The 23,080-nt window shown below is 37.9% G+C and overlaps 1 protein-coding gene across 2 annotated transcripts in view; it reads right to left on the bottom strand.

The window, feature by feature from the left end:
* Window positions 1-23,080, bottom strand: part of LOC126458220 (transmembrane protein 104 homolog) — a 124,299-nt gene that overhangs the window by 73,735 nt on the left and 27,484 nt on the right. For both annotated transcript variants that reach the window (XM_050095117.1, XM_050095116.1), the window contains exon 4: window positions 9,558-9,624. In XM_050095117.1, coding sequence (XP_049951074.1) covers window positions 9,558-9,624 — 67 coding nt within the window. The remainder of the gene's footprint in view (window positions 1-9,557; window positions 9,625-23,080) is intronic.

Raw genomic sequence — 23,080 nt, forward strand, 5'->3', positions numbered from 1 at the left:
GGAGAAGTTTTTCATGACACTTACTAAACCTGTTACTTATTATACCTGTTCTAGTACTTGCATTTTTATATTTTTTTACCCATTTGTGTTTATCATTTATAAATGTGATCACATGTACTGCCTTGTTACATAATCTTGCTACAGCTGACTCATGACGAATGACGTTACCTATCCTCATTTGCAGCAATAGGTCAAAAGCAAAAAGTATTATGCCTCAGCAATTAATTATCGATCCCAACGCAATGCATTGCTACCAAAAAAATGTATTACCAGTCCCACATAATGTCACTAGTTTATGATAATTCTGAATAATACTGATCAACTCTGAATAGCATGTCACTCGAGTAATGACCTCTTAATGAGACTATATTCAAAATAATGCTTTGTCACTAGCTAATAACTGCCACTGTTTATTGTAATGCCTGTGATTACTAATGATTTGACTGTAATTAACTGATTTTTAATAATGACTTCGTAATAATCTGAATAATACTGAATGATGATTTTATTCAATACTTGCTGGCCACTGAGTGCCAATAATTAATGTCACTCCACGAATTGTTATTAGTTATGCCATTGATTAGCTCTTGTTTCCAATGTTGATACTTTGTTGTTGGAAATGAATGTGACTGTTTCATAATGCTTTGTAATTAGGAAAAGACTAATGATTCTTAATAGATTGGAATGACACATAATTAATTAACTATGGTACTGTTTAATAATGCTTTGTAATTAATTAAGGCTAATAATTCTTAGTATATTGAAATGACAAATGATTAATTAATTAACTGTAATTAGACAAATGATTAATTAACGACAAATGATTAATTAACTGTAATTAGACAAATGATTAATTAACGACAAATGATTAATTGACTGTAATTATACAAATGATTAATTAACTGTAATTAGACAAATGATTAATTAATGACAAATGATTAATTAACTGTAATTAGGAGAAGGTTAATGATTCTTGATTATACTCTGTAACTGAAAGGAATGCGATTATTTCATAATGCTTTGTAACCAGGAAAAGAAGGCTACTGATTCTATGTAAAACAATTAATGAACATTTTTCTGTAATACTACATACTTGGTACAGAAATGTTCAATAACTGGGCTATGAATGCCACGAACTATCAATGAAGACTGTAATTGTCAATATTATGTGACTTGATGTCCTTCACCTCGTAAGCTGACTACCCTGAATTACTGCAATGTCCATTTGTCCTGTTTATCCCAGTGATCATGGAGCACTATATTTGGTTTTGCACTAATTCTACGTTGGTGTGCCTTGTAAGATTGTGGTGTTGACACGACATGCTGTCCACCACCATGAGCGATGAAGACATTATTATGGTCCCACTGTTTGGTGTACCTAATGTACTGCCAAAATGAAAACATGGAACATTACTACGACAGTTCAGTGTCTTGGCTACACTGATAAATTCTAATGGGAAAAGAACTTCAAGTTGTGTCACTTGGTGTTGTACTACTGTGGAAAGATATGGACTTTCAGAGCAGCTGTGTGCAATCTAAAGTGCTACAACCATGATGCAATCCTTCCCTTTCCTATCCTGATTCTTGTCACATAAAGAAAAAATTTTTTTGGTAACATCATTTATGTTCATAGGTTATACATTTTTTCGATTCGCTAAACTCCAGTGTGAGTACACTTATGTCACTGGTCGACATGATGTTTGCCATTATGTTTATTTGTTGTGAAAATACTAAAGACATTTTTCAGTGCATGTGCACTTTGGACATGAATTTTTTTTGCCATTATGTTTATTTGTTGTGAAAATGCTAAAGACATTTTTCAGTGCATGTACACTTGTCAACATAATATTTTTTGCCAGTCTGTTTATTTGTTCTGAATATGCTAAAGAATTTTTCAGTGCCTGTGCACTTTGTTATCTGTCAAATAATTTGTATATACCTTTCTGATTTGCTACTATGTTTTGTACTCACATTTTGTCTTTGTCTGATATATTTTGTACTTAGTGCGTGTGCACAACATTTACTTTATGTACTACATCTAATTATTCTTGCCAGTCTGTTTATTTGTTCTGCATATGCTAAAGAATTTTTTCAGTGCCTGTGCACTTTATCTGTCAAAAAGTTTGTATATACTTTTTCTGATTTGCTACTATGTTTAGTATTCACATTTTGTCCTTGTCTGATATATTTTGTACTTAGTGCGTGTGCACAACATTTAAATATTCTGTAAGTTGTAGGATTTTGTTAATTAAAGAAAAATTTTGCCGCGCTTGGCAAGTCCAAATGACTCACCATCGCTGCCAAATTTTTGCCCCCCGAGTGGAGGGTTATGAAACACGTATGTAACGCAGCAGCGATGGCGAGGCATTGTAGCATCTGTGACCAGAGAGTATGCGCTTGACCGCGCGAGTGTTGCGAGCGGTTCTCAGTCAGTGGTAGTCTTTGCGAGTTAGTTGTCGCTATGCAGAGTAGCAGTCAGTAGTCGTTGCGAGTCTGTAACTCTGTCTAGTTGAGAGCAGTACTCAGTCTGTAGTCGTCATGCAGAGCGGTCGGTCAGTAGTAGCAGCCCAGTGCGGTTGTGTGATGTAGGCGGTCGGCAACAATGGTCAAGATGAGGAATAAGGTATACTGTTAATTAATATAATCATTAGATAATGAAAAATTTTATTTATTGTAATTATTCTCCAACAAGTTTCCCAATAATAATTTTTTATTTCAAAAGCATTTTCTCAAAAGTTTAATTTTTTTGAACTAAAGATCTCGTTGCACTTCCCATTTCATTCCACTTCTTTTTGAAGAAAAATTTCACTAGAATTACAAAAAAAAGGAGAATATTATTATTTGCAATGTAGTTCCTCGAAGTGGTGCGCAACAACAAGAGCAGATATGTGACATCCATTTATTCTGAGGTAAGACTTTAATTCTGATTGTTTTTACACAGGGCCAAAGACCGATATTTCGGTTTAATTGTATTTTCTTGTCACTGAACGGACTTTAGATTTTGTGAAGAATTTATATTTGAGTCAGATTGCGTATTTCACATTTTTGTTGCCATTGTCAGTGCATTTCATTGTGGGCAGGTTACGCAAAGAGCAATGTCCATTAGCATCCCTAAATAATATTGTCAATTATTATAAATTTTGCGGGGAGGTTACACTCGGCTCCCATTTCTATTAAGTATTGTCATTAACATTCCTTTTAAAATTACGGTGGGGAGGTTACACTTGGCTCCCCATTTCTATTAAGTATTGTCGATTTTCTTTCTTTTAAAATTGCGGTGGGGAGGTTACACTTGGCTCCCATTTCTATTAAGTATTGCTATATATTTTCTTTTAAAATTTTTGTGAGGAGGTTACAAGCCTCATAGTACATTTACTCACTAATGAAATTTGTTCTCAACAATATGGACCAGCTTAAAAAAACAACAGTGACATTCATGATTATAACACCAGAAAAAAAGAAAGACTTAAACTATCCTTTATTCAGCCTATCTTTGGCACACAAAGGGGTAAAAATATGCTGCCATAAAAATTTTTGTCAAATTACCAGATGAAATAAAATGTGTGACAGACACTAGCAATAGCTTCAAAAACAAACTGAAATCATATCTCCTTGACAACTCCTTCTATGCCATAGATGAATTCGTTAATAGGAATAAATAAATCATCTTTTGTTTGATTTCTTTTGCTTTACCACGATGCATTTGTATTTTCTCATGCAACTAGCAATTTTGTTGGATGCTTCAGGAATCATTTTAGTTAATAACCGTGGGCATACAACAGCAATGAATTTGATGTCCTCTTCACTTCTGACAGTCATCAGAAATCAATGTAGCTAACAGCCTCTCCTCATAGCTTAACACCTCTCTCATAACTATTCTTTTACAGTAATGATGGTTTGATATTCAGCAGCTTCGAAATGCACGATTCATCCATTCTTGGATGAATGTGAAAATCATTGGATCCCGTCACCCTCACTGTAAGCAGACTGTTGTTATAAAGTGTTGCATAGTCTTCATCCTAAAGCCTTTGACACTTTCCACTGCTGGCAGACACACGTGTGTGCACTGTGTTTTATTATTGTAAATGGCACCTTTTCTTTGCATGTTCAGTTTTATTCCCACAGTATTATTCTTCAGTTGTGGATCAAAGTAAATTTCGTTGTTACAATATCAGTTCTCACCAGTCAAAATTACAAAAATTTAACTGAAAACAAACAATGGAAAATTCCAAATTTCCCAGGTCATATACACCCTGTAGTACATGATATATCTTTTCAGTATTTCTCTCGATACATTGGAAATTTCATCACGTAGAAATGTGTGTAGACCATGTCCTAATTTTTGGTTTACACCAATCACTTTCTGACTTCAAAGGTATTGACTCAATATAAACTTGAAAAATAACAATTATTTATTCATAGTGTAAACACTTTCAAATGCTAAGACTTCAACGGGAGACAGAACAGTGTATTTTGTATAAAATGTTGAGGATTTAGAATGGGAGTTGCCACTATAGTGGATGGATGGATAATACTTTACTTTTGAATAAGACTCGCATATTCTAATATTAATCATTAAAATATTCATCATACAAAATTTAACATTGAGAGATTCTTTACTTTATGAAGCTTTTTATGTAAAATTGTTCTGCTAAGGTACTGGTTTGCATGAATAATTTTGTACAAGTTTTTCTTCACTGTAAATAATACAAAATAACTGTATAACAATACAGTAAGTACCATGCATGACAAAAGATACATAAATAATCACATGTATGAGCACAGAGGAAGGAGTGCTGTTGTTTAGTTATCAGCTGGTTCATGCAAGTTGTTAAAAGCAGCATGAGTGTAAATTGATTGGAGTGAACAAATGAAGAAAGTTTAGCAGTATATTAGTGTTGGATCTTTATATTTCAAAAAGTTACCCTGCAAGATTTGTTTACAAAAGCAGTATTATCCAAAAAGGCAATGAAATCAGGTCACCTACAGCAAATCAACATTAACAATAAACTTCACCCTCAAATTCTTCAAGGTATATAATAATTAGAAAAGTTATGTTTCCTTCTCTGTGATTAGCAAAACTCATTTTTGTTGTTGAGGAAAATGCTATCTATAAATATAACTTATCACTAAATTTTTACATATTGTTTGAGAGTAGGAACATTGTACATGCTATTTCTATTTGCAAGGTATTTTTAAATCCAATCACAAAGCTGGTCTGATATTCCACATGTTTGCACTTTGTTCACTAAGCGACAGCATGGAACTGTATCAGAGGCCTTCTGAAAGACAAAGTACATGGCAAAGACCTGGATGCCAGTATTGACTGCCATTAGGGTCTTGTGAGCAAACAGAGTTAACTAGGTTTCTCATGATCATTGTTTGTGAAATCCCTGTTGACTCTCCCAGAGGAGATTTTCAGTCAGATAATCTAGCACAAGACATGTTCCAAAATTCTACAAAGGATTGATATCAAGCGATATATGGATTTAGTTGTCTGCAGTAATAACTAGGACATCACTGTATGATACAATTTCAATATTTACTTCACCTCTGATAGTTCTGATCAAGGACATCTAGAGTTACTGATGCCCCCACTTTAGTCTGTAAACACAGTAACATTCCAATTAAGAAAGAAGAACAATGAAAACAGTGATCAGCAATATCTCTACATCCAACTGTCCATGAATCATACGTGAAACTCACAGTAAAAAGTCTGATCACAATGGTCAAATGACAGCAGTAACAGATACCCATTAATCTCTGTTGTCTGAAAAGTTTTATTGACTCAGTTATACTATGCAGAGGGAGTTTACGGGACAAATACTCAGAAGTAGTTTGCCAAGGCTGCACAGTAGCTGGGAAATTTAATTCTTTTTAAAATAATTCCTAGAACACTGTGAATCAAGTTTATCTTCACAACAGATCAGGGACAGTTACAGTGCAAATCCGTAGTAAGGGTGGCAACACTTGGTTCAGAAGTTTGTTGCACAAGGAGGAGAGAGTTATTTACAACAGAGGACCAGCTGTAATCATGAGCTAAAAGCAACAACAAAATTCTTCACCATGTCACTGAAATAGCAAAAAAGTACATAAATTTCAAAATCTGAGAACAAGGCAAAGGCAATTTGGAATACCAATCAAACATGCTAAAGTACACAATATTCAGCTCCCTGATGACAGTGTCTCTGAAACCTTTGGCCTGATGTTCTCCACCTGAGAACTGAACCAGTTGATAGCTGTGATCAGCTCATCATCTTCGAACTATTGTCCACCAACCTATTGTTTAAGCTAATAGTTGTGGCAGCAATGTTGGAATTTTAGATGCATTGAACATGAGAGACAACAGGAGCAAGAACATCTAAAGTTTTTGCTCCATTTGTTGTCCTGATTTCACTGGATGAATACTGGGCCTGCCACATCACTCTTCATTATGTACATCTGCATCACAACTTTAAAAGCCGTGACAACACTGTCTAACTTTCCTTCACTCATTACTGTAAGCCCACAAATTAGATGTAACTCATGATGAAACTGACGAGCTCCAGATCCTTTCGCATGCAACCATCTAGTTACAGCAAACACTTTCCAACTGGCAGAAACAATGAATTTTGAACTAACTGTTAGCTTTCACTCAGATTCAAATGACTACTGAATCAAAATAGACTTCTGTGGCTTTCTAGACAATCAGTAGACGGTGCCATACTCATGCTACTTTGTTCTCAGCTTTCAACATTTATATATACAAATGACTTACTTTTTGGAAAAAAAAACTCTTTAGAGACCTTGGAATTCTAGGATGAACAGTGACATTCACAACCACAATGCTAGAAGCTAAAGTAATTACCGTGTCTAGAGTTCACAGCTAAATTTGTTTACTGGTGCAGAAGTCCAAACATGTTGCCAGACAGGAAATAGGGAAACCTTAAATATTAACAAACAAAGTAAAAGATTAAAATAGTTTCTCAGTTTCATTCATGATACAGCTGCAGACCTCAATTTCCATCAACAAGCTCCATGTAATATGGATTCTCAGTTTATCAGCATATTTAGAATTCCAGCTAGCATTTATGTTCACATTAGACACGTTTTAACTTTTATAGAGTTGCATAAATGCTTTGTTTAAAGCTTTAGATAGAAAAATCAGCTGAGAAGCAGCAATGGATTTTTTTTTTCCAAAGAAGCTGCTTTTCTACAGTAGTGAGACTTTTACACTGTTACCCTTCCCATCTAAGTGACCACAGGTGGAAAGACAGCGTAGGAAAGTAATATGTTATTTGCAAAAATAATTTGATTTCTATACATAAGTTATTTATTTGTAACTCATACTTAATAGCTGCATATTTCTTTAGGGTTCACTTTGATGATGGTATTCTTCACAACAGAAGATCGGCCACTGATAGGCAAGAGCAACAAGCACCACACTCAAGAAGACATCGCCTTTCAGAGCTGCAGACTACATTTGTGGAATTAAAAAACTTACGTGATACAATGTTCTCCACAACCCTTGTACCACATCTTTATACAGCAATTTCTGTTTTACTGAAATCTGTACAACAAAAATTGAGGACATATGGACATTATGTAATAGAACATGTTAACTAGGAATAAATATTACTGCTGAGAACTTCATTATTTCAAGTTTACATAGTTCATACTACAATAAAGATTTTATTCCCTGAAAACTAAACAACATAGTATGCAAATATGCTGTAGTTGCTGTTCTGAATATTAAGTTATTTCTGTATTTTCATTAAAGCTGGTATATGAGAAACTGAGATAACACTGGTTTGGACTACTATGAACTTTCACGTCAATTTTAACAATAATACTTTTTCATGTCCAAGATTCATCCAAGACTGGAAATAACATGCAGTCCACAAATATCTTCTTAATGAGAAAACATTTCTGCACTCAGAGCTAATAGTTATGAAGAATGTGTGTTTAACGACCTAGTGAAACTTCAAAAATTGATCACTATTCCATACACAGTTGTTTTCTTTCTTATACATCTTTGGACAAATAGCTAATAAAATTATCAGGCATAGCATCACACTAATAATACACACATCATGATTCATTACACACACAATTTATAATCTAGAAAAAGTAATCCCCATAGTTAACAATAAAAGTAATCAGCAACAGTTATAATTAGTTATTGGAATACTTTATGTAGGTAGCCCACAATGGTTTCTACTCTCTATGTATACTTTGACTTATTCCAAGTCTCTGGAGATGATGAAATTTAAGGAACATGTTCTTAATTTCACAGATATATATGTCCTACAGTGTATGTTTCTTTATTGTCTCTCACCCTACCTCAATAAACAATTTTTTGTCTTTTTCTTTATTTTTCTCCCTCTTTACCATATTTCCTACACTTATTCCCCCCACCCCCCTCTACTCATTTTTGTCATTCCCACTCATCTGAATTTCCTAGACCTTCTCCTTAGCTTTTCAAATTACATCAAATTCCAATAATTCTTTTTTCCATTTCATACTGTCCAGTAAGTCTCTTGACCAGATCCCTACTTTCCCTGTATTCTTCACACATAACCACTCTTCCTCCATCCCTTCCTTCTCTTCCACAAAAATAAGTAGTTCCCGATTCCAAAAGATAGAAATTTGGGGTCTTTCTATGCATTAACATCTGTAACTGCTTGGCAAGTTGTTTTCTCTACCCATGTATTAAAAAGAACAAACTTTTCTTCTGTGTTAGGTGAATAAAACTTCAAATGATCCTACCTGCACCAAGATAATCTAAAGCCTAGGAGCAAATAACAACTACGGCCAACAGACAGATGGACCACTCAGCTGTTGAACATGCCATCCTACATGATGTGCCTCACTTTAATGACTGCTTCACTGCCCAAGCCATCTGGATTCTCCCCAGCAACATTACCTTTTCTGAATTGCACAGGTGGGAACCATCCCTGCTATGCATCCTCTGTTCCTTTAACCCCCTCAACTTTCACTAGTCCCTGTCCTCCACCTGCGTATCCCCTTCCCAGTTCCCACTCTAGTACACACATGACTTCCTACGCCACCAATGCACCTACATGTTCTTGTTCTTGTTCTTGTTCTTTGCTCCCCCCCCCCCCCCCCCTCCTGCCGCGCACAGTCTCCCAATGTTGCATGTAGAAGCCCTACTCTGTTCCTACCATATCTCTGCACACTCCCATAGGCAACACTATTCCTCCCCTCCCCACACCTCTTTCTAACATCTCCCACACCCCACTCATCCCAACTAGATTGCTGCATACGGCAGAGGAAGTCACCGTCAGGTCTTAGCACCCACAGACAGGGGTCTTGGGTGTGTCAGTTTTTTACTTCTGAAGAAAGACTTTGAAAGCTGAAACATTCTTCTAGCATACTTTTTCATTCTGCTGTCTGCAACTTAATGCCTCCTCTATGTGGTGAGTGGCATCTATCCTTTCCATACTGTCTTCACCTACAGTCAGGTGGATCACGTGAATTAAATTTTCTTCTTCATAAGAAACAGCTAAAGTGCAGGAAAATAATTAAAGTATTTCATACCCAATGTAAATACAAACCTCCTGGGGAGACCAGTGGCTGATCTTCATCACTGTCTTCATCTTGTGACTCATTCACTTGCAAAGCCTAAAACAACAATACTTTTTGTAAGTAATAAATGGCAGAAGTAATTCAGTCTATACAACAGTATATAAAAATTGTACTTCAATGTCTGTCCATATGTTCACATTGTAATGTATTTAGCCTTCTAGGAATTGGACTATATCATAATGCCAGAGGACTGAGCTGATCTCTCAAAAATGTTTCTTCCATTTTCCAAGTTCACCCACTCAAGTTATAAGAAATTATATAACAAACCACTGCTCAAAATTCTAAATTATAATTCAGGTGAGTGTGAGTAAGACTGAGCATATTACACACACACACACACACACACACACACACACACACACACACAAATGTCCATTACCCTGACATCATAGAACTATCCTCAAAGATATTACAACCTTTTGAATTTGCCTATGTGCCACCTATCATTCAGTAAAAATGCACTTACAGTGTCAGTGGATTAGTAGTTGTGTACTGCTGTTGGTAACAGTTCACACATTCAATGATGGGAAGCCAACACAAGTTAGATGTGGATGACAATGATATTCTCATTTGTAACTTCATTTGCTTTGTAAATGAAGTTAGCTAATATTTTCACTCAAAACAATTTAATCAGCCAATATTTTGTTTCAGCAATTTCGCTGTGCTATTAGATCCCAACCCAACCACAACCTCTGAAATATTTGTGATAGCCAATACTACAAGTTTTGGCTACAAGAGAGGTGGTGTATTTGTCACAGTAGACAAGAAATTCAAATCCACTGAGACAGAAATCGAAGCCACGTGTGAGACTGTTTGGGCAAGAATTAGTATCAGTGATATAAATGAAAATTTTAGAGAAAAACTCAGTTCACCATATATAATGTTATGGCATAAACTCAAGTGCCAGAACACCAGTCGGGATTGATAGAGAAGAGTGGGCTGCAAGACAATGTCAGCCAATTACAAGCTGACCAACCCTTCTCCAGGATGACAATACGACAGCAGCGGCCCTATGTGGAGAGGACATAAGCACCACGCCCGACTGGTCACAACCCAGTCGAAGACAAGCTTCAAGACTAATGACCTGAATAGCAGCACTGACTATTACTTCACTTGTATTAAAACTGTTATACTGAAGAAGCTTGTATTTTAGATGTCGCCCTTTGCTTGCGACACATCTATGTAATTCTCAAAGTTAAGTATATGGTCATTTTTTCTCGTAATAAAACTCATTAATACAATTTGCTTGAATTATTGACTAGCAATCCAAGAAAGCAGGTATCCAAGATACCCCGTATTCCATGACGAGGCAGGATTTAACACACAAGTTTCCCAATCATACTATAATCATCGGCGGAGACTTTAACCATTCAGTCAATCAATTGGGAAAATTACAGTTTTGTTAGTGGTGAGTGAGTGAAGGCATCCTGTGAAACATTACTAATGCCTCCTCTGAAAACTACATAGAACATATAGTTTGGAACCCCACTCTTGATGGAAATATATTGGATCTAATGACAACGAATATCTGATCTCTGAGGAAGTCCACATCGAAAATGTTATCAATGACCATGATGTGATTGTGGCAACAATGATTACCAAAGTGAAAGGACAACTAAAACAAGAAAAAAGAGACATATGTTAAGTGAACTAGATAAAAAATCAGTAGTGTCATATCTCAATGAGGAACTTTAAACTTTCAGCACATGATAAGAGCATGAAGGGGAACCAGGCTCAAGTTTAAAAGAATACTTGAGCATGCATCAGATACCCAGTAGAACAGTTCATAATAGAAAGGGACCTCCATGGTACACACTCAAGGTAAAGAAACTTGTAAAGATATGGAAATTACTGCACAACAGGTGTAAAACAAAGCGTAGGGCTATAGACAGATAGATGCTGAATGAAACGTGTTTGGTTGTCCAGAGAGCAATGCACGATGGCTTCAATGACTATGACAGCAGAATATTGTCAAATTATCTTTCACAAAAACCAAATAATTTCTTGTGGTATGTAGAGGCTGTTAGTGGCATCAACATTAGTGTCCAGGCCTTAGCGAATGAGACAGGAACTGAAACTGAGACGGGAACTGAAACTGAGGAAGCCAAGCAAAAACTGAAATGCTTAACTCAGTTTTCAAATGTTCCTTTACAAAGTAAAACCCAGGAAAACTGCCCTAATTAAATCCTCATACCACTGAAAAGATGAGTGAAATGAGTATTAGTATAAGTAGTGCTGAGGAACAACTGAAATCATTAAAACTGAACGAAGATTCTATTGTGAATTTTCAGCTGAGTTAGCCCCTCCTCTGAACACAATCTATCGCAGATCCCTTTAACAAAAACCAGTGCCCAGATCTTGAAAAAAGCTTGTGTCACACCTGTCAATAAGAATGGTAGTAAAAGTCATCCACAAAACTACCCATGTCCTTGACATTAATTTGTTGTAGACTCTTAGAACATATTCTGAGCTCAAACAATGAGGTGCCTCTAACAGAACGACCTCCTCCATGCCAACCAGGACGGATTCTGAAAATGTCAATCATATGAAACCCAACTTCCATTTTCCTCACGTGACACACTAAAAGTTATGGCTCAAGGCAGCCAGATCGACACAGTATTACTTGACTCCAGAAAAGTTTTTGACTCAGTACCACACCAATTCTTACTGTCAAAAGTACGAACATACGGGGTATCTGATATTTGTGACAGGATTGAGGATTTTTTAAGTAGGGAGGATGCAGGATGTTATCTTGGAGAGACATCATCAGATGTTGAGGCACAGGTGCCTGCTACATGGGACCTGAGCCCCCTCAAAACTTCGTTTGGTGGGGCGGAGCCCACCCCCCCCCCCCCCCCCCCAATAACATAAGAAAATTATTATTTATATTATGGTTCATAAAATCACAAAATTATGTTGGAATTTTTTTTATTTTCCTTGCTTGACGATAGTTACCTTTTAAAATACATTCAGTAATGAGTCAAAACAAATAAATATTACGGTAGTAAGCAGGTTAACTGAAAATGATCGATGTGAATCATGATAGTGTTATGGTGCTGCGGGCACACTTATAATCTGTTCCGGTGCGCGAACCTTTGAGTGGTAAAGTCTGGCACTGCTGGGCCAGCGCTGTGGCCGCAGCGACATCAAAAGGACTGGAGCAGAAGCGCCTGGAACCATCCGCCTCGCGTCACCTTGATACTTCGAGACATTACGACGACGCGGCTATATAAAGCCCACCCTGCTGTTGCAGTCATGCAGTGTGGATGGTTTTGTTCAGCGTGCGCTGCTGATACGTTTTAGTGTTCCGACTTTAGTGTCTAATGGACTATTTTATATGACTATATTTTATTCGTTTACTTTAGTCTCTTAGTGTATTGTGAATTAAGTTTGCAATGGATAAATCTGTTACCAAAAAGGCGTACTTGGAAGCTGATGATACTGCAAGTCAACCTCCAACAATTATTGTGCCGTCAATTGCATTGTCGTCTTCAGGTGAGAACCGTTCACAGACGAAACCTGCACAATCAGTTAAGGGAAGATCATTTCAGAAGTCTTGGTTGATCAAATATACGTGGCTAGAATATGAAGCATCTACCGAAAACGTTTTTTGCAAAACCAGCAAAGAGGCAGATGCCAAAAATTTATTACAATTTTCTTCAAAAAAAATAAGATGCATTTACTTCCCTTGTATTTTCTAACTGGAAAAAGGCTTTGGAAAAATTCCTTCTTAATGAAAATACATTTACACATAAAGAAGGTGTTCTGAAACTAAATTCTATCACTAACTGAAGTGTGGCCTCCCAATTGAATGAACAGTTAGATAGCGATATGATGAAAGGCAGTTTAGCTCTTGAGACAATTTTTACTACGGTGCAATTTCTTTGCCAATGAGGACTAGCAATTAGAGAGCACGAAGATGTCCCACGATATTCAAAATGAGATCATTGATATACTAGGAAAGTCTGTTGAGAAAGGTATTGGCTTCAATGAAGAAGAATGAACATTTTTCTATTACAGTTGATGAAACAAGTGACTCTTCAATTCATGAGCAAGTGTCATTTTGTATTTGTACTGTCGATGATTCCCTAATCATCAACGAAGACTTTAGTGGCTTATTCGAGACCCCAACACTGAATCACAAACTCTGCTTAGTATTTTAAAAGACATTTTTGCTCGTCTCTATTTGTCAATGGATAACTTGAGAGGGCAGTGTTATGATGGTGCCTCAAATATGAGAGGTACGTTCAAAGGACTAAAAAAGTTAGTTTTGGATATATAACCAAAAGCACGTTGCGTGAACTGAACTGCTCAGTTTAGACTTGGCAGTTGTAGACAGTCTCTGTTATCTTACATCTATGAGGGATATTATGGCTTTAGCCAATGACTTAATAAACACAGTAAGGGAATCCAACAAAAGGATGGGACTTTTCAGAAGCATACGCTGTGAGAGCACCAACGACCAAGCTGGTCTATGACCCCTCTGCCCAACTCAATGGACTATGTGAGCTTCTAGTATCTTGAGAATATTGAATGACTTTGAAGAACTTCTAGCATTTTTTGAAACATTTTCTGCAGAGGACAAAACAGAGGCAGGTTACAAATGTGCAGGCTACCTTGAGTCAATGTTACAATTCAAGACTTATTTTTACGTCTTTATCGCCATGCAATGCACCCAGTAGAGGATGTCAATGAAGAAACTCAATGCCCTCATCTAAGTGTTGTTGATCTGGAAAAAATATATGAGGGGTTGATTTGTATATTGAGTGGAAGGCGTGATAGTTTTGAACACTTTTGGGAATTGTGTTTAAAAGAAAAACCTTCACAAGTTGATGATCCTTCGCTTCCTCGGAATCTAAGTATACCAAAGAAGTATGAAAACAACAAAGCCAGCTCACCGCAACACTTTCAAAACCCGAAAGGAATACTACAAATTTATTTACATTGAAGTTTGTGAAATGGTGCACAATCTTGCAATACCGAACGGTTTGCTTCAACTGGACTCACACAGGTCATTGCAGTTGAACAAGAGTGCTTGCTTTTAGTAAACAGAGGTGAAACAAATTTGGAAAAATCAACTGAGTTTTTCAAAAATGACCTAGACACACTTTAATATGTTAGCCGATATCACTAATAAAAAACAACTGGTCTTAAAAAAACATGCGTAACTTAAGAAAGTACATTACACAAGAGCCTGCAGTTGGAGAAATGTTATGTGAAATAGTGAAGCGCATTAGCCTTCTCCAAGAAATTCCAATCACGACAGCAACAGCAGAACAGTCATTTAGCGTCCTTAGGCGTCTGAAGTCACATCTCCGATCAACAATGGGACAGAAGCGATTTAACAACTTGGCTGTTCTTCATGCCCACTGAGATGTTTTGGATGAATTAGATACCCAACCAGTCATCAACGACTTTGTATTCAGTAATCCAGTCAGACGGTCGACATTTGCACCTTTCTAAAGACACTCTAGCCCTAAGAATGGCATTTAGAGCAACATTAAAAATCTTTATAAAAATAGAGAATTAAATACATACATAATGTTAAGTTTTCAGTTTTGAAATATTACTATGTTACTATAGTACTGTATTAGCTATTTTCAAATATTTAACTACTTTTTAGGTTTAAGAACCAATTAAAACCTGCTATCTACATACTTTTTGACTGAAAGTATAAGGCATACTGTATTACAAGGTGTACAACTGTGCTTCCGCCGTCTGCCGATAGGTGGTGACAACGGTAAGTAGCGGTCAAAAGAAACAGATCGCAGACGTCAGGCAGTTAGCTCGGACAACATAACCTCATTCAAACACTTGTCTATTTGTGTCTGCGTCATAAAGTTGTTCTAGATCAAAAATGTCAGTTTATGGGCGTAATTCTCGTCATTTGTGGCAGGTGTTACTGTTTTGTTTCAATATGAAGAAAACAGCGGCTGAGTCTCATCGAATGCTCTGAAGTATGTATGATAATGATGCTATTAATGAAAGAACGTGTCGCGAGTGGTTTCAACGCTTCAAGAATGGTGATTTTAACATCTTAGACTGGCTCAGTGGCGGAAGAGAGAAAGTTTTTGAAGATGTAGAATCGGAGACATTGCTGAGTGAAGACTCAAGTCAAACTCACGAAGAATTGGCATGATTAGTGGGAGTGACACAGCAAGCCATTTCAAAACGTCTCAGGTTATGGGCATGATTCAGAAAGAAGGAACTTGGGTCCCGTGTGAGCTGAAACCAACAGACATTGAACGGTGTTTGTGAACAGTTGCTTCAGAGGCAAAAATGGAAGGGATTTCTGCATCGCATTGTGACCATGGATGAAAAATGGGTTTATTACGATACCTGTAAATGCAAAAAATCATGGAGATATCCCGGACATGCTTCCACATCAACGGCCGAACTGAATATTCACAGCTCCAAGATCATGCTCTGCATATGGTAGAATCAGCTCGGCATCGTGTACTACAAGGTGTTAAAACCAAGTGAAACAATCACAGGCGCTAGTTATCATATGCAATTAATGCGTTTGATCAGAGCATTAAAAGCCAAACAGCCGCAATACAGCAAGAGGCACAATAAAGTGATTTTGCAGCATGACAACATTTGACCCCACGTTTCAAAAGAGGTCAAAACATACTTGGAAATGTTAAAATGGGAAGTCCCACCCCACCCGCTGTATTCTTCAGACATTGCTCCTTCTGACTATCACCTGTTTAGATCAATGGAGCATGGCCTAAGAGACCAACACTTCCGATCTCATGAAGAAGTCACAAATTGGATTGATTCGTTGATCGCTTCAAAAGATGAACAATTTTTTTGACTCGGGATTTGTACACTGCCCAAAAGATGGGAGGAAGTAGTGGCCAGTGATGGAAAATACTTTGAATGATACATGTGTAACTAATTTGTTTAATTAAAGCCTCAAATGTTGGGGAAAAAACAGCAGAAGCAAAGTTGTACAACCTCTGACTTTATTAACTGTATTAAAGCATTAACTCTGAGATATTGTTTTTATTTAATGAACCCTGGGCCTTATTCAAAGTAAGCTTAAATTAGCTACTTCACTTATTAATCAAAGTGCTATTACTGTGCAACAGCAATATTTCATGTTTTATTCTTTTAATGATAGTTTAGGATTTATTTAAATATAATTTCAGTCCTTTCAGAGCTATATATTCACTGCTCTGTAATAGTATATAAGCATGATTATTACTGTAAATTAAATTAGCTTTTTACAAAAATACTGTGTGTGTTTATGTTTTGTTTCTTTTTTCAAAGCCAAAAAATGTGTCAGGCTTTTAGGGTTTCCCGGAGTGTCAAGTTATTGAGAGTCCAGTTTCCGGGGATCTAATGTTGATCATAGGACTAAAATGCTTAAAAAACTTTAAAACTCACTATTTTTCATCTAAAGTTTAGAAAGTTTCCCGGGGCAAGACCCCCAGTATGGGCCCCTCCAATATTTTTTATAAGTCGGCGCCCCTTTGTAGAGGTATCATCATGAGTGCCCTAGGGAAGTATGCTGGGACCCTTGCTTTTCATGTTGTATATTAAAGACCTCACAACAATATCAACAGTAACCTCAGTCTTTCTGCAAGTGATTCAGCTGTCTGAAAGAAACTGCATAAATTTTCAGTCAGATACTGATAAGATTTCAAATTGGTGCAAAGATTGGCAACTTACTTTAAATGTTCAAAAATGTAAAATTGTGCACTTCCCAAAACAGAAACACACAGCATCCTCAGACTATAACGCCTATGAGTCACAGTCGTAATCCATCAACTCTCACAAATACCGAGGCGAAACATTTTGTAGGGATATGAAATGGAATAATCAGATATGCTCAGTTGTGGGTAAAGCAGGTGGTATATTTCGGTTTATTGGTAGAATACTGAGGAAGTGCACTCATTCTACTAATGAGATTGCTTACAAGTCACTCATGCCACTGGATCTAGAATATTGCTCAAGCACTTGGGACCCATATGAAATAGGACTAACAGGGGATATTGAATGTATACACAGAATGGCAGCATGAATTGTCGCAGGCTTGTTTGATCTGTGGGGGAGCAGATAGATGTAATTATCCTGAGAAAGTCTACTATTAAAGGTTCAAGAACTGGCTTTAAATGATGACTCTAGGAATATACTAAAATTCCCTACATATCACTCACATAGATACCAGGAGGATTGAGTAGAATAATTACGGCACGCACAGAGGCATTCTTCCCACACTCCACATGTGAATGGAATGGGAAGAAACTCTAATAACTGGTACAGTGGGATGTACCCTCTGCCATGCACTGCACAGTGGTTTGCAGAATACAGATGTAATGTAGATGCATACTGTTGCCTAACTGGCTATGACCAACGATAATGAATTGCCAACAACAGCAAACAACAAATATCCACTGACACTGTATGTGCACTTCAGCCTATCATTCATCTGCAGGGGAACGGCTATCTGAACTCACTTTCTTGTTCAATTATACATATGAAATATTCTATAAAATGCAAATAAACTCTTCATACATGTCATGTGTAGCACAATAAATGACCATTAAGAAGTTAATACACACAGCTTCAATCATTTCTTTCATTAATCTTCCCATCAGTTAGGGTCCTAACTCCCACTCCTCCACCCTTATACACCACCACCTTTTCACCTCTTAGGAAATTTCACAGTGCTTTTTGCAGATCTCTTTTGGTTGTAAACTGCATTCTGAACTTTTTCTTTCCAGTTCCTCAACTACCTAGCATTCTAATGACTTTCCCCTTTCACACACAACTGTGCTTCATATTTCATTGCTAAGCCTTCTCTAGAGTCTTTTTCCTTTTTTTTGTTTCTGTTTCTGAACTTCCTTCTCCCCTCTGTTCTTTTACCTCTCATGCAGATCACAGATTTCTTTCAAGATTCTGTAATAATGCTCTTATTCCTAGGTCAATACTGGTCAAAATTTCTAGGAGTCCATTTCTTTAAGCATGTGTGTTATATCATGTGGCAGCACTGGAGATATATTTCCTTTTCTTATTCTAATTTTTCGTAGGCCCCATATTTTTAGACTGTACAAATATGACTATTTTTAATTATTTTAGATTTCTGCCATCAAAACAATTTGATTAAAATTACATCTTTAAACCATGTATTTGCAAGCATCAAATGTGGTTCCCTGATTATTGCAACAACAAAGGTGTGTGTAAATTATGGTTCATCATCATCTCCGGCAATATATACTGTTTGAGTAAATCTAATAAAGAATGCAAAATTAATACAATAATGGGAAAACAAGGCAGATGGACAGAAATAACGATGTGCCATGAGGCAATGGTTCACCCTATACAAAAATGTTGAATCTGAAGGTGATATTGGCTGCCACATTTTTTAACACACAAATAACTAAATGACACTAGAATTCATTAGTCTGTTACATGTTCAACAATTTATTTGTACATAATATGAAAAATCTACTCACCAAGCAATGGCAGGGGAACACACACATAAAAGGATAAACTATTACAAACTTTCTGAGCCAGTGGCTCCTCCTCCTCGCAGAAGAGTTGAAGGGGAAGGGAAAGGAAGAGGGGTGAAGGAAAAGGACTGGAGAGTTTTAGGGAAAGTGGTACGGTTCAGAAAAGTTACCTAGAACCCCAGGTCAGGGGAGACCTACTGGACGGGATGAGAAGGGAAGACTGATTATTGGGAACTACTCCGGACGAGATTTGAAAACACTTAAAGGTGGAAGACAGAGTAATACACAATCAGGGATAACAACTAAAACATTGTGCACGAGTTAATAAGAGTGACAAGCTAAGCACACTGTACGTAACAGAGGTGGGAGGGGGATAGCAAAAAATAAATGAGTCAGAAAACGAAAGATTTAGGAAACTAAAATGTAGTGAAGAAAGGAGTAGTTACTGTGAATAATTGCTGAGACAGGAGGAGTTAACGTAATTTAAGGCCATGTTGGTGGTGAGAACCAAAGACATATTGCAATGCTAGTTCCCACCTGCGGAGTTCTGAGAAGCTGGTGTCTGGGGGAAGAATCCAGATGGTGTGTGGTGAAACAGGCACCAATGTCATGATTGTCATGTTGTACAGCATCTGTGCAACAGGATATTGTGTGCTGCCTGTGTACACCCTCTGCCTATGCCCACTCATCCTGACTGATAACTTAGTGGTCATCATGCCGATGCAGAAGGCTGAGCAGTGTTTACATGACAGCTAGTATATGATGTGCGTCATTTCACAGGTGGCTCTCCCTTTGATAATATATGTTTTGCTAGTTACAGGGCTGGAACAGGTGGTGATAGAAGGATTCATAGGGCAAGTCTTGAAGAGGGGAGGGTCACAGGGGTAGGAGCCATAGGATATGGATATGCATGCAGGAGGAGGAAAGGGTCTGACAAGGATGTTGCGGAGATTGGGAGAGTGACGAAAAGCTATTCTAGGTGTGGCAGGAAAAGTCTCCAACAGAATGGATCTCATTGCAGGGCATGATTTTAGGAAGTCATGGCCTTATCGAAGTAGCTGATTCATATATTCAAGACCAGGATAATACTGGGTGACAAGTGGTGTGCTCCGAAGTTGTTTTTTGGAGGGATCAGCAGTACCAGGATTGGATGTGATGGCCTACAAAATCTGCCTTTGAACTAGGCTGTTGGGATAATTACATCCAATGAAAGCTGAAGTGAGAGTGGTGTTGTACTGCTGTAAAGAGTCTGCATCCAAACAAATATGTTTGCCTCCAATGCTAAGGCTGTATGGGAGGGAATGTCTGACATGGAAAGGATGGCAGCTGTCAAAATGTAAGTACTATTGTTAGTAGGTTTGATGTGGACAGAGGTGTGTAGCTCGCCTTCAGTGAGGATGAGATCAACAACAAGGAAAGTGGCATGGGATTCGGAATAGGATAATGTGAAATTTGATGGGAGAAGGTATTTCAAGATTCCGGGAATTTTAATGCCACCCTCACCATGAGTCCATACAGCAAAGATGTCATCTAAGTATATGAATCAAACCAGGGGCTGAAGGCTTGTGGATTCCAGGAAAGCCTTCTCCAAGCAACCCGTGAAAAGGTTGGCATAGGAAGGAGGCATCCTCGTTCCCTTGGCTGTACCCCTGATGTGTTTGTATGTTTGCCCCTCAAAGGCGATGTAATTGTTGGCAAGTATAAAGTTGATTAAGGTGAGCAATAAGGGTGTCATAGAATTGGAATCAGGTGGGCATTGACTGAGGAAACATTCAGCAGTAGACAGACCATGTACACGAGGCACAGATTTCAGATCTAGGAAATGGTTGTTATCTATAATATAGGAGGGAAGCCTTTGAACTTTGTTGATCAACTAAGGTAGATATACGTTCGGTGAGTGCTTTGAAGTCAGCAACTATAGGATGGCCAGGATGATTGGGTTTGTGCTTAGGAAGAATGTAAAAGGTGGGGGTGCGTAGTTTGGTGGGGTAAGAAGTTCTACGCATTGAAGTGTAGGTCCTCGAGAGGGGCCTGATGTTTTTAGGAGGGACTGGACGTCAGTTTAAATCACAGGTATGGGATTTTGATGGCAGATGCTGTAAGTAGAGGTGTTGGACAGCTGCCTTAGACCTTCACTGACATACTCCTAGCAGTCAAGTACCACAGTGGTAGATCCTTTGTCTGCTGGGAGGATAATGACGGAGTCATCAGCTTTTAGGGAACATAGTGCCTGGAGTTCTGCAGAGGACAAGCTATACAACATGATAGTCATGACCTTGGTGCCCGTTTCATCACACGCACCATCTGGATTCTTCCTCCAGACACCAGTTTCTCAGAACTCCGCAGGTGGGAACTATCAGTACAACATCCATATGGCCTTAATTTACATTAATTTCTGCCATCTCAGCATATCTTCACAGTAACTACTCCTTTCTTCACTCCATTTTACCTTCCTACAATTTTCATTTTCTGATTCATCTGTTTTTTGTTGTCCCTCTCCCACCTCCGTTACATACAGTGCACTTAGCTTGTCACTCTTATAAACTCATGCACAATGTTTTAGTAGTTATCTCTGTCTTGCGTATTACCCTGTCTCCCACTTTCGAGCTCTCAGGTTTTCGAATCTCGTCCAGTGCAGTTCCAGCGATCAGTCTTTCCTTCTCATCATATCCGGTAAGTCTCCCCTGACCCGAGGTTCTGGGCGACTCTTCTGAACTCTACCCCTTTCCCTATACCTCTCCAGTCCTTCTCCTTCACCCCTCTTCCTTGCCCTTCAACTCTTCTATCTGGAGGAGGAGCCACTGGCTGTGAAAGTTTGTAATAGTTAATCCTTAGGTGCATGTTCCCCTGCCATTGTTTGGTGAGTAGATTTTTTATCTATATGTTTATATTATCAATATTTGATTATTTTCTTTGTTAAATTATTTGTACATCATGATTGGAGTGCATTCGCTTGCAGGCTATTTAACACAGTCTGGATTTAGATAAGACTCCAAGCTAACAACTGAAAGGTACAATTTTTATTATACGTAGGAAATATTTGCATTAAAAACAGAAGTATGTGGTTTAACGTCTGTCTTTTCTGGGAAGTTAAAATGACAAAGTTCTTGGATTTCAAACATGCAAGTTCATTGACATTTCCACGAGTGTCGCTACCATCATCATCTAGCCCATCATCTTTGTCAGAAGATGAAGGTCAGATGCAGCAAGTTGGGTTGCCCATTACTTCTGAACATACAGGAGGAAATATCTGCAACAACAAAAGCTTGATTCAGGTTAGGAGGTGTGCTCAAATAGCCTGATGGTAGAGGCAAACGCTCGCAAAAGCAGGTAGTATGGGTTCAAGTTCTGGGTTGTCACAATTTTACATTACATTGGAATTCAGTGTTTTCTGCATGTACTTCAATGATACAATTTCATTCAATTCATGCTCAATGATTCTGATGTAGGTAGGCTTTATGCCTACCCAGCCAGCAATCAACATTACATCCGAGAGACACAATCACGTAACTCTTACAGCCAACCTTCCCATAGACAGACACGACTTTGCTTTACCTCAACTGGTTACCAGAAGGCATTTCAGGTGCTGACAGAGGTAACTGGCACCACGATTCTATTTCCCTCCAACATGATAAAGTGGTGCCTGCAGTATCCTGGCACTCGAGCAACTTCGTTCCAAGTGGGCTTCCTAGGGCAGGTGCCAATTCCACCAACCAGGAGCCACCACAACAACTATGCTCGTTTCTTGCATGTGGTCAGTTAGTCGACTTAAGATTTCTTGTCTGTTTCTACCCCAGACATCACTGTGCTTCCTCATATGGAACTTCGAAACTGGACTGTCCTTTGGGAACAGTACCATGTACTGAGTGCAAGTGTACAAAAAATGTGGCCTGTCCCTTTGGGACTTGAAACTTTGCTAGTACAGTGCATGCTTACTAGTTAGTGATATTCTCTACCAGTATTTGTTTTCTTCCTGAAGGCCTTCAAAATGAGATCATAATTAGTGAGAAGTGATTGTTCTTAGTTCAGAC

This window comes from Schistocerca serialis, chromosome 2 (assembly GCF_023864345.2).
Source record: "Schistocerca serialis cubense isolate TAMUIC-IGC-003099 chromosome 2, iqSchSeri2.2, whole genome shotgun sequence".
Classification (NCBI taxonomy): Eukaryota; Metazoa; Arthropoda; class Insecta; order Orthoptera; family Acrididae; genus Schistocerca; species Schistocerca serialis.